The 12,338-nt window shown below is 32.0% G+C and overlaps 2 protein-coding genes across 2 annotated transcripts; one reads left to right on the forward strand and one right to left on the reverse strand.

Moving 5' to 3' along the window:
* Positions 1-2,116: 2,116 nt before the first annotated feature.
* On the forward strand, positions 2,117-3,424 carry LOC107419921 (peroxidase 31). The gene has a single exon (XM_016028761.3). The coding sequence runs from the start codon at positions 2,287-2,289 to the stop codon at positions 3,280-3,282; it is 996 nt and encodes a 331-aa protein (XP_015884247.1). The 5' UTR covers positions 2,117-2,286; the 3' UTR covers positions 3,283-3,424.
* A 1,099-nt stretch (positions 3,425-4,523) lies between these two features.
* LOC107419935 (chaperone protein dnaJ 16) lies at positions 4,524-9,873 on the reverse strand. The gene is made up of 11 exons (XM_048462936.2): positions 9,314-9,873; positions 7,991-8,114; positions 7,684-7,766; positions 7,469-7,580; positions 7,282-7,386; positions 6,711-6,761; positions 6,011-6,100; positions 5,737-5,845; positions 5,484-5,632; positions 5,343-5,396; positions 4,524-5,220 (listed from the first exon to the last, which is right to left on the reverse strand). Exons 1-11 carry the CDS (start codon positions 9,448-9,450, stop codon positions 5,002-5,004), a joined length of 1,233 nt encoding a protein of 410 aa, XP_048318893.1. The 5' UTR covers positions 9,451-9,873; the 3' UTR covers positions 4,524-5,001.
* Positions 9,874-12,338: the final 2,465 nt, after the last annotated feature.

A 12,338-nucleotide genomic window follows, 5' to 3' on the forward strand; every position in this document is an offset into this window, starting at 1 on the left:
AGCTATTTTTGCAGTGCAACTAATACATATCTAAGTTTCAATGAATTATTTTAATATACAAAAACTATTTTTATTATTACTCTATGAAAATATTTGTTGTCTTTTATATCATCTCATTTCCTTTCTATTCACTAATTATTTTTTAATATTTTCTTTTCATTTTCTTTCCTCATTAAGTTAATATTTTCTTTTTCTTTTTCTTTTTTTTTTTCCATCCCATCAATCCAATCATAGTGTTATCCTTCTGGCTTAATTTCATCCATGTCTTCAGGTTAGATATAAATAATCTTTTTAGTTTTAAAATATCATATAATCCCCTTGTAGGTTTAAAAAAATCCACGTCTCTTAGATTAATATCATCCACATCTCCTACATAATTAGTTATAATTTTTAAAATTTAAAATATTAAATTGTAACTAAGTGCAAACCTCACTAGTCCAAATGATGAAATATTCCTCTCTCTTATTCGATTATTAAATTTTATGGGAGAAAAGGAAGTTGTTAAGAAGGATGATGAGAGTTCAGCATCAATACCCATTTCTATTGTTAACTAGATTGTTCCAAAAGGACTATCTATAAAATATATGCTATGTATTAAAAGTTAAATGTGGACAATCCAATAATAAAAGTCATTATTTCTTGAACAATGACTCGAATTCAAATCCTCCACCTTTAATGTAAAATAGTAATAATAATAATAATGTTTCTATTGGAAAATAACATAATTAACAAACTGCAAAAATCCTTGTTTAACAAAAAGTCTCTTATCAAGGAATTTTTGTCTTAATTGGAATGCTTATGTGGTAAAGTTTAATTATTGGATATAGGAACAATTAATATTTGAATTCAAATCTAAAAGATATGGCAACTCTTAGGTGAAAAATTATTCAATAAGATAGGCCTATAGTAGAGGTGGTAGACCTGTCCTATTAAAAATTGCCAACTTATTAAAATTTAACACATCATCTATATACATCCACTTAATCAATTTAAAATTGATAATTTTGTTTACTAACAAATCAATTTGCTTAATTCTACCATGTCTAACATATTCAGTTTCCTTGTAAAGAATTTTCACCCAAAAAAAATATTTTCTTATAAGGAATATTTTTATTTTGATCTAAATATTTTGCTGTCCAAAAGGAAAAAAAAAATAAAAATCAAATTGTAATTTGCATGTGTAAAATACTTTTTTTTTAAAATTATAATACTTGTGTATGATCATACAATACCTACATGTAATAGATATATATATATATATATATATATATATATATATATATATATATAGTGCCCAAGTTAATTTTATTTTGCATAAGCGGGTATTATACAAAATACATATGTATACTAGTTTCTGTTATGGAAAATATAATAAAGTTTCTAAATATATGTTTATCTGTTTTTTATTTTTATTTTTGTGTTTAACAAGTTTTTTGACATCTTTATGCTGTTAAGGTAATTGTTTTTCAAAAATATTTAAATTAAAACAAGAGTATTTTTAAAAGGAAATTGAATATGTTAAGCATGTTAGAATTAAGCAAATTGATTTGTTCGTAAAAAATTATTAATTTCAGATTGATTATGTGGATGTACAGAGATGATGTGTTAAATGTTAGTGGGTTGGTAATTTTTTATTGAACAGGTCCATACCTAAGGCAGTAAACCCATCCTACCAAATAATTTCTCCTCTTAGGCTCCGTTTAAAATTGATTTTGAAGCTCTAAAACTTATTATCAAAAGATCTAAAGTTACTTTGAATGTTTCTATAATTTAAATTTTTGATGTTATAAGAATCAATATTCTCTTGGGCTTGTTTTTGAGAAGCAACAAAACATAAGCTTTGAAAATTTGATTTTAGTTTTTTTACTTATCTATAATTAACATAGCATCATTAGCCTAAAATTTACAGTTTTTTTTTTTTTTAACGTGTTTGTTAATTTGTTTGTGTGTGTGTGTTTTTGTTTTTAACAATTAAAACGTGTTTGTTAAAATTTAAAACAAAAATGTGTTTTTTTGGACAGAATATATTAGTATGAAATTAGGTAAGAACATAAACTGATTCCGGTAGGATTCAAGAATATATGAAGTCCAATGTGAAGTCCACCAATGAAACTCCTTTTTCCTCTCTCTCTCTCCCTCCAAAACTATCCACTTCCCTCTCCTTTAATTCCTCTCTTCCACTGTTCCCCACAACAATTTCTCTCCACCATTCCACCCCAGAAACCATCAACAAAAGAAGACTTTCCATTCACTTCTCTCTTTCTTCCTCTCCTCCCCCACAAAGCCATGGCATTCCATTTCCTTCACCTTCTTCTCTCTCTCTTCTTCCTCATACACCTTCCATCCATTGCACATTCCAAGCTCAACGCCGACTACTACCAAAAAACATGTCCTAAGTTCCCACAAATCATGCGACAGGTCATCACCGCCAAACAACTCGCGACTCCTTCCACCGCTGCCGCAACCCTTCGTCTCTTCTTCCACGACTGCATGGTAGGAGGATGCGATGCTTCCATCCTCATCTCCTCCAACGCTTTCAACCGCGCCGAACGGGAAGCAGACATCAATCTCTCCCTTCCCGGCGACGGTTTCGACCTCGTAACGAGGGCGAAAACCGCCCTGGAGCTCGAATGCCCCGGCGTCGTCTCCTGCTCCGACATCCTTGCCACCGCTGCTCGAGACCTCGTCACCATGGTCGGCGGTCCTTATTACCCTATACGTCTCGGCCGCAAAGACGGACTCGTCTCCAAAGCCGAGAATGTAGAAGGCAATATCGCCAGATCAACAATGCCTATATCTCAAATAATCTCCATCTTCGCCTCGAAGAAGCTTACGGTGCAAGAAATGGTGGCGTTGGCGGGAGCTCACACAATAGGGTTCTCGCATTGCAAAGAATTCAGCAAGAGGATATTCAACTTCAGCAAGAAGTCGGAGTACGATCCGGCTTACTATCCCAAGTACGCGGAGGGATTGAGAAAGCTGTGCGAGAACTACACCAAAGACCCCGCCATGTCGGCTTACAACGACGTGTTGACGCCCAACAAGTTTGATAATATGTATTACAGGAACTTGCAGAAAGGACTGGGTTTGTTGGCTTCGGATAATGCATTGGCTACAGACAAGAGGACAAGGCCGTACGTGGATATGTATGCGGCGAATCAGACTAAGTTTTTCCAAGATTTTGCTCATGCCGCTGAGAAGCTTAGCGTTTATAATGTTAAGACTGGTAGGAAAGGTGAGGTTAGACGCAGATGCGATGCTTTCAATGCTCTCAACACTTGAGAATTATTGTTATTATTATTATTCTTTTTTTTATATTTTCAGATTTCATATAATACAGTATGGGCGTGGATATGGCTTTTGTAAAATGTTTGTTGATGGGAATTGCAAAAAATTAACAAAGATGCATATATCTTCCCAATTACTACCATGCATGCGCCATTTAAGTCGTTCCATGCTTTATTTTATTTTTTTCTCTTATGGGGCTTAAAAATGTTTCTCAATTTATTTGAAATTGTGTTCCCTTTGGTTTTGTTTTTGTTTTTTTGATTTTTTTTTTGGGGGTTTTTAAAAGTTATTTGACATGCTTAATAAAGTTTGACAATCACCATCAAACATTCTAAGTGAGTGAAATTGCATACAATCAAGTAGAAAAAATTATTAAAAAAATAATAATAATAAATCGTTGCCAAACTACACCTTCGGTTGGTTGCTCTAACCATGCAAAGCTTCAAAAATCCCTAGGTTTTACTTATCTGTCTTTTTCTCCTTGTTGCCGAATAAAATTGCTCATAAAATGAGTTTGTTACTTGCTTAGAGATGGTGTATCTGCCTGCTTGTTTTGGCTAATGAAATATTGTCATTCTCCAAAAATACAAAACCAAAAAAAAAAAATTGACTTCGCGAGAACCATACCCTTCTCATCAAAATAAATATTAAATTAATTACCAAACAAAATATCAAATCATGATTTTATTCTTTACCCTCCAAAACAATAATAATATTTTTAAAAAACATTATTTGTTACACGTTAGATACATTTAATGTCCATCGGGAGACACTAGCAAATAATTTTTTCCCTAAGTCAACATAATTATAAATGATTTTATTTTATTTTTATAAATTGGGGAGGGGAAGAAATTTTTTTTTTTTTTTTTATATGATTAACTTCGATGATTTTTCAAATCTTGACAGTTAAATGATAATTTTTCAAAGTTAGGGGCTATTTGCACTTTTTATCATGGAGAAGTAAATGCATTTTGGGCCTTTAGTTATGGCTGCTCAAACTGCAAAATTTTTTAAATAGCAGCTTTATGTTGCACGGACAAGTATGGCGCCTATAGAAAGGAAAAAAAAAAAAAAAAAAAAAAAAAAAAAAAAAAAAAAAAAAAGAATGCTGGTGGTGGTCTATCATTCTTACAGCAAAAAGAATGCTGGTGGTGGTCTATCATTCTTACAGCCTATTAACAGGATACATTCATGGAAGAAGATAAATGCGACAATAGAGGAACCAGATGCAGCTATAGTACGGAAACACATAGTTCAACAAATTTTCCATTTCTTTAACCCAAAAATATAACCCATGCAAGGAGGCGATTCAAGGACCTTCATGAATAAATTACAAATTTTACATATGGGATGGAAAAATGCCGAAGAGCTTGAACATGAGAATGATGATGGCATAAAAGAGTAACATTAATAAGGGAAAGAATTTTACAATAACAATGAGTTGTCGTCTTGACATGCCATGGGTAGTGGGGCCATTTCTTCGGAACCATAATCTCCATGTAACCGATCTAACAAACTTGGGACTTGCAGATGTGGCTTAGCCCTGTACTCCGATTGCATGGAAACCCAAAAACCCAAAGGAAAACTTAATAGGAAACTAGTTGATCAGATTCCATGCAGCAACCCAAGCAAAATCCTAATGTAAATATATCACAAAGATGACAAGAGACATAACATCGATCATAAGATGTTATGTCATGATTTATACCGTCTTTAGCAAGGCTTGCTCTTGTCAACCTTTAAATGAATGTTATACCATTTTTTCTTCTTAAGCCGATCTCTTACTGAGGATTTCTTGTCTCTCACTTGGCCATCTTCCTTAACCTCCTTGGCCAGACCCTTATTCCTGCTTCTGCTTGAACTCCGTTTCATTGGAGGAGCAGTTGTATACGAGGCATGTATTTCATTCCTCTGCTTGAGAAGCTCATCAATCTGCATTAAAGTCAAACAGAGAAAAAGCAAACTCTACTTGATTACAGTTCCAAAACACCAACGGAGTAAATCATATTTCTTAAACGGGAAACAAAGAAAAGGTTTTCAGAAGCTAAATTCACCTCTTGCATTTCTTGTGCATATCTACTAGTCATCTCGGTAAATTGCACCAGAACCTGTCAATACACCAGATGAAAAAATGTAGAAAGAAAATATATTTACAATTTATACAGGCGCACACAGTGTTCACGTCATGTCCAGACCTCTCTGTATTCAGTTTCAAATTTTGACAACTCCACCCTTTTTGCAAGTATCTGTGTTTCTACAGTCCTTAGGCTTTCCTTTTCATCCATAAAAGGTCCAGCACAAAGAGCTTCAATTGTGTAGCTTGCACTTTTAAAAAAATTGTCACCTACAATAAATTGTTCCAAACACCCAAGTTGTTGTCCTGTTAAATCACTGCAACATCAAAAAGCATTATAAATTAAACTGGAACGCAGGAAACTATGTACAAACCATAAACAGCAAAGACATGGGTGCCAGCCTTTAGTTCAGTTATTTCACATGGTTGAAAACCATCTAGCTTTTTGAAGAAGGCAGCATCAGGATCCTTAACAGCTGCAACCTGGTGCCACAAAATTTACAAAAACCAAACTAAAGGGAATCAGTTATATAGATATATATAAAACTACAGATAAACACACACACACACACACAGAGACAGATGAACACACACACACACATATATATCTATATGTATATTTAAAAAGTCAACAGACACCACACTCACTGAGTTCATTGTTTGATCCAACCGGTATACAGGGAAACAAAGAAAATACATTCCAGCAGATGTAACCTTTCCTGTCTTTGCACTGTCTTCCTGGTAAAAAGTAAATTATGAATGAGTTGGCTTAAGCAAACAAAATATATCAGTAAATGCTACATCCAAAAAGAGGAGAAGTTCTAATTAGAACACTGAGGTACAGAACGAAAAATAAGAATAGTGTGGGATCTTTTCTAAATGAAGCAACTTCCAAGATCCTTAATTATGTCATTGTTGCAATCAGATTCTCATACACATAACATTTATACAGAAACCACACATCTCTCCCAAGAGAAATAAGTGCAAAAAAAGCTACTAGCTTGCAGTATGACCAGTTCTTCTATTAAGGGAAAGGCAATATAATGCTCATAAAATGTAATTACACACCAAACAAATTTTGGAGGGAAATTAGCATCTGTAATTGTAAGAGGTCTTGAATTGTTACACAATGCTAACATTAGACACAAAGCTACATGAGCTTGCTCTTATAAGCACGGAAATGTAAGTCATGTCAAGTCGTGAGAAATTCCATTCAACAATTAATACTTCTTACCTTTTTTTCTTTTTGGTAATAATAAATTCTTCTTACCTGATACTAACTAAGAGAAATTCTAAGCTACACCAATGATCCATGACCAAACAAAATTTTATTAAAAAAATTGTATACCTGTAAGGCGAGGCTTAATCCACCACTCCCTTCCTGATCAAAATACAACAACTGCAAAAATCCAATTAATTACCATGGTTAATATACATCAGCTTTATAACCATGCAGGAATTATTTGTAAAATTTAGTCAAAAAGAAAAAAGAATATGGAACATACATAAAATTGAGCTCAAAATGGTTACTAGTTTTTATTTAAAACTTCAAAATCACTCCAAACAATAATGCAATAATAACAACTTTATCACCATGGCAAAAATTCCCCATGTAAATCTCGGAGGTCATATCATTTCCCAACATAGTGTCATTCAGAACCACCAAAGGTCTAGTTATCAGGTATCCTACACTATTAGGCCTTTAAATAAACTTGCAGCCACAAATAGACAGCACAAAAGTACATAGAGCAGAATTGTATATCTTGTTGTGCCTACACTTTTGACCAAAAATTCAAATACCTGTTAAACTTAACATATTAAATAATAGTTTAGAAACCAACATAACGTTTATGTGTGCTTCAAAAAATCAAAGCTTCAAAAAAAGGGGAAAAGGAATGAAAATAATAATTTATTATAACCTTAAACTTGCTTTTGTCAGATGAATGTACTCGACAGACAAATCCAGCTCGTGCTTGCTCTTCAGTTATTGTAACAGAATAGAAGTGAGCACATTGCTTCTCAACCTGTTAAAATTGAAAAATAAAACAAAATTTAAAGTCAGTTGCTGAAATAGTGGTCTACAGAATAAGAAACAGGAAACCTCACCTTTTTAGATAAAGGCTGCCCCAGTAGAAGTGGTCTAACAGAGACCATGCCGTTAAGTGCCTCCTCCAAGACCGTTGCTGATACAGTAGTCTTAATTGGAACTCCAAGCTTACTATTATGCATCACATAAGTGCATAGAACACATATAAAAATCACTGCTATTTTAAAAGGACAGAACATCTGACGAAGAAGCACATCATATGAACAAATCATACCTGAACAGAGCAGCAAACATGGTGTTGACAGCTCCCAGACTTGAAAGATCTAGCTCCAAATCTTGGCTTTCTGATTCAACAGCCTAGGCGACATAAAAAGGGGATTTGACACCAAATGTCTACATTAAGCCAAACTCAAAAATGGACTGTTGCACACTTAATGAATTATATCCATAATCAATTATTATTAACATATGCAACAACAAGAATGTCAACAGAACCCAAAGTGCAAAATGAAAATGATGATTTTCGTTATAATATTGGTGACTGTACTTTTGAAAACAAAAGTGAAGAAATAATATCTCACCTCGAAGCCAGCTGTGTCATACTGCCGTCGTTTGTCTGGATCAGACAAGATATTATAGGAGAATGTGACCTCCTTAAACATATCAGCTGCTTTAGGGTCATTTGCATTCTTGTCAGGATGGTACCTGCAATGGTAAATTGTTAACAATTTTAATAATACAAAACACATTTCTATTACATTTCAAGGGTTAATAGACTTGAATCTACCCACCCCACTCCACCCACTTTATCAAACTGGATTTAAGACCTATGGGCCATTTAACAACCTCAAGATTGTAGAGGGGAAATAAATCAAGAAACCTTGGTTACAGAAAGGTTGTATGAATATCTGATGCGCAAACCTGTTCCATCATCAGATTCAGATTACAGTGGCATTCCAGCTCAAATGGTCATTGAATTTTATTTATTTATTTATTTATTTATTTTATTTGGGTAATGCAAATGCTTATTGACTTTGAACAAACAAGGTGCCCAACAAAAATGCTTAGGCTCTACTTAAAAATTCAAACTCAGAACAAGTGCCGCACAGTCTGACACATAACATTTTAATCGCCAATTGCCTTAAAGACTTAAGATACATGTCCAACCGTCCTGTACAACTTGGCAAACTTACTAAAGAAAACTGGCACTGACAACCAATTAGCTTAAAAAGCTTAGCAGCACTTATCCCATTAATGCATATGGCAATCTGTGCGAGTTTTACACGTGCATATACTCAAGTACACGAAAGACCATATCACCATACATAGATGCTTGTGCTTTATCCTTTCTCAATAGGTAAATTTTCCAGTTACTTGTAAGTAGTGCCAAAAGGACACTCTAGCTGTCTACAAACTATGAGAAAAAAGACAAGACCTGCCATCCCTTAATGTCTTTTACCTACCTAGCTATATTTTGAAATCATTTCCTTTTTGATATTCCAGTTACCTTCACCAGGTATCTCTTCTCTTTTACAGCAATTGTCCCTCACGGCAAGAAAACCACCTTATTCAAGCTAGTCACTAAATCCGGAAAACTATACTCATGCGCTCTACCTTAACATTTTACAAAATTATGTATGAAATGCAAATTAAAGAACAATTTCAGACTTTATAGTATCCTTATATTTCCAAGTGAAAGGCCAAGTATTAAACTTTATTGAAATTTCAAAGCTCTCAATTTCAAGCACGGATCTATTAAATTAAAACAGCTACATACTCGACAGACAAAAATAAAATAAAACAAAAAGAGAAAAGCTCGAAATTTAAACCTCATCAGAACAAACTCAATCGAAAATGCTAAACTAAACGCAAATAAAACAAATGCAATAGAAAATCAGACATACTTGAGCGCCATTCTCCGGTAAGCGCTTTTGATTTCCTGGTCATTGGAGTTCCTAGAAACTCCGAGCACCTCATAGGGGTCTCGCCGAAGCGGCTTCGCAGAATCTTGCTTCTCCGATTTCGAACGGTGCGCCGGCATTTTTCTTTTCTTTTTTTTTTTAAAATTCGAATGGATTTTTTTTTTTTTTTTTTTTTTGGGGTCTAAACTAAAACCCTAGAAATCCCTCCGGAAGCCCCCTAAAACTTTGGGTAACAATTCACAAACTCCAAACTAAAATTCTCTACCATATTCGACGAAGTCCGTCGGAAATACTTGTTCGCCTGAAGAGCATTTTGACAAAAATAGAAAAAAAATAAAAGCAAAAAACCTAGAAAACCAGACGGAAAGAGAGAAATTCCATGCGAACCCCAGCCCTCTCGCCGTTGTGAGCTGGAGAGCTTAGGAAGAGAATAACAAAAGAAAGAAGAGAGAGAGAGAGAGAGAGAGAGAGAGAGAGAGAGAGAGAGAGAATGAGACAGAGAGAGTGACGAGAAATTGGAGGGGAAATTGGATGCTGGGGAAATTGGGTGCTGTATATTCTTATTATATTATTTCTTTAAAAAAAAAATATATATATATATTTATATTATATATTTTTTTGAAAACGAATCAAATTGGCGATAAAATGCGCAGGGGTGCGTATTACGCACGCAAAAAGTCGCATTTTGCACACGTGGCACTCGCAAGCTACCGAGAGGGAATGAGATAGGATTCAAAGGTCTTTCATTGGAGTAAAGTTGTACGGATGATGCTGGTGCAAAGTTCAACAAAAAGGAATATTTAACAATTATTTTATGGGTGTTGCGTTGCTTTTAAAATTTTGAATAAAAATAAAACAAATTTAATTTGACTTCAATTTTATGTGCTTTATGATTAAATACTTCTGTAAAAATACATTCATGAAAAAAATTCAAAAAAAATATAATTTCGACCTTTCAACTATAAAAATATTAATTGGTGAAAATATGGTTGGATAATTTTTATGATAGATATATGAAATTAAAAGGAAGTTAATAATAATTTTTGAAATTGTAGAATTTAAATGTAATTAAAACAAAAACATTCCAAACAAATTTATCCTAATTGGATGTTTGGGAAATATGAAAGTTGAGAGGTAAATCGATTTTTAAAATTTAATTTTTTGAGAATTATTTTTTCTTTTGATCTGTTTGGTGTATAATGGGAAAGTTGGGATTGATAAATAATTAAATTTAATATTGTATAATAAATTAAGGATAAATATGTATTTAAAAAAAATTAAAATTATTTTTTTTTTGAATTCTCAAAATGAAATATATATAGATGTGAATAACTTTTACACATATTTTTCTATATTTGTAGAAATTTAATTTTCTAAATCTATACTTTTCTACTTCACAGTAAATATCTAAATAAAAAAAATTATCATTTTTATAAAAAAAATTAAATTTCTACTAATTTTAATTTTATCCAAACATACTATAAATAAATTGAATAAGATAAATTGTTGGGTTTAATAGATAAATGCCTTCTTCTTTTTTTCTTGTTTTTTTGGGCTAATATTAATACATAAATGGCTGTGTTGTGTAAAAGGGAAGCTTTTGTACCGACACGGTTACCGACTGGGTGCGTACTGCGCACAGGGGCACATGTTAGATTCCATCGATTGGGGGATTTAAAAAAAGGAGGGGTTTTGGTTTAAAATGAGTCGGAGTTGGGTTGGATCCTTTAGCCATAATCAATGCCAAAAAGCTAATGTATTAATATCGCAATCAGTGGGTTGGAGACTGAGAGAGAAACTTGACCTCAAAATCTATATACATATATATATATATATATATATTATATTAATAATTTTTATAACTAATATACAAATATTACAAATTTTTTTTTTTAACAAAAATTATTGCTTTTCCTTTTAGGAAAATGATTGTGATTTTATGGACCCGGATTAGATAAAAGCTTGAAATTATTGCGGGCGAGACATTATAAGCACCAATGAGATACACTTATGGATTTTATTTAGATAGACAGATAAAAAACTTTGTCATTTTTTCACAAAATTTTGTTTTAATATATTTTCCTTTAAATAAAAAATTACTTTCTATTTTTTTTCGTGCTTTATGCAAAAAAATAATTAATTAATTGGTTTCTTTCTTAAAACATATCACTCTATCATATTTACGGATTTAAAAAAAAAAAATTTTGTTTTAATTGTGATAGATGTTAAGATAATAATAATCTAATAACGACTTAATGGACATTATGGGTTTCTGACAAAATAAATAAAATGAAAAAAATCATACATTTTAGAATGATTTTCTAATTTGTTTAAAAAAATAAAAAAAGAGAGAGAGAACGGTTTTCTAATCTCTAAAATGGCTTTTAATAAGATAAAAACACTTTTAATATATGTTTCACCTAAAATATAGAATGATTTAGGTTAATAATTGTTTTTGTTGATTTTTTTCTTTTTTTTTTTTTAGGGAAAGAAATGGCTCTATTTTGATTTTTATGTTTTTTTTTAATAAATTAGAGAGTAGGATTTTAGGATATATTCAGTAGCTTTGTCTATTGTTAAATTCTTTTCGCCATGCCAGAATATAAATAGCCATTCAAAGAAAGCATTTTTATTTGGCCTATTTAAACTCTAATAAAGCCGATACAATAAGAAGAAAAATAAATAATATCAAGGCTACCCTTTACTTTAAGAGGGTTTGTTAAACATTCTCAAATTTTTTTTGAAAATAAAATTTTTCTTAAAAAAAATCAAATTTTCAAAATAAATAGTACAAAACTAGTAAAATATTTAATTAATTAATAGTCATAAATAATTTTTCTATACATTATCATTGAAGAAAAATTAAATTAAATGTACATATATGTAACTTAAAATTTAGATAATATCAATTTTCATATCACATAAATGGTAATCTACATTTATCATTGGAAATATTTTTAACATCAAATTGATCGAATTTAGAATTTGAAATCATCATCAATAATAA

This window comes from Ziziphus jujuba, chromosome 12 (genome assembly GCF_031755915.1).
Source record: "Ziziphus jujuba cultivar Dongzao chromosome 12, ASM3175591v1".
NCBI classification, from domain to species: domain Eukaryota; kingdom Viridiplantae; phylum Streptophyta; class Magnoliopsida; order Rosales; family Rhamnaceae; genus Ziziphus; species Ziziphus jujuba.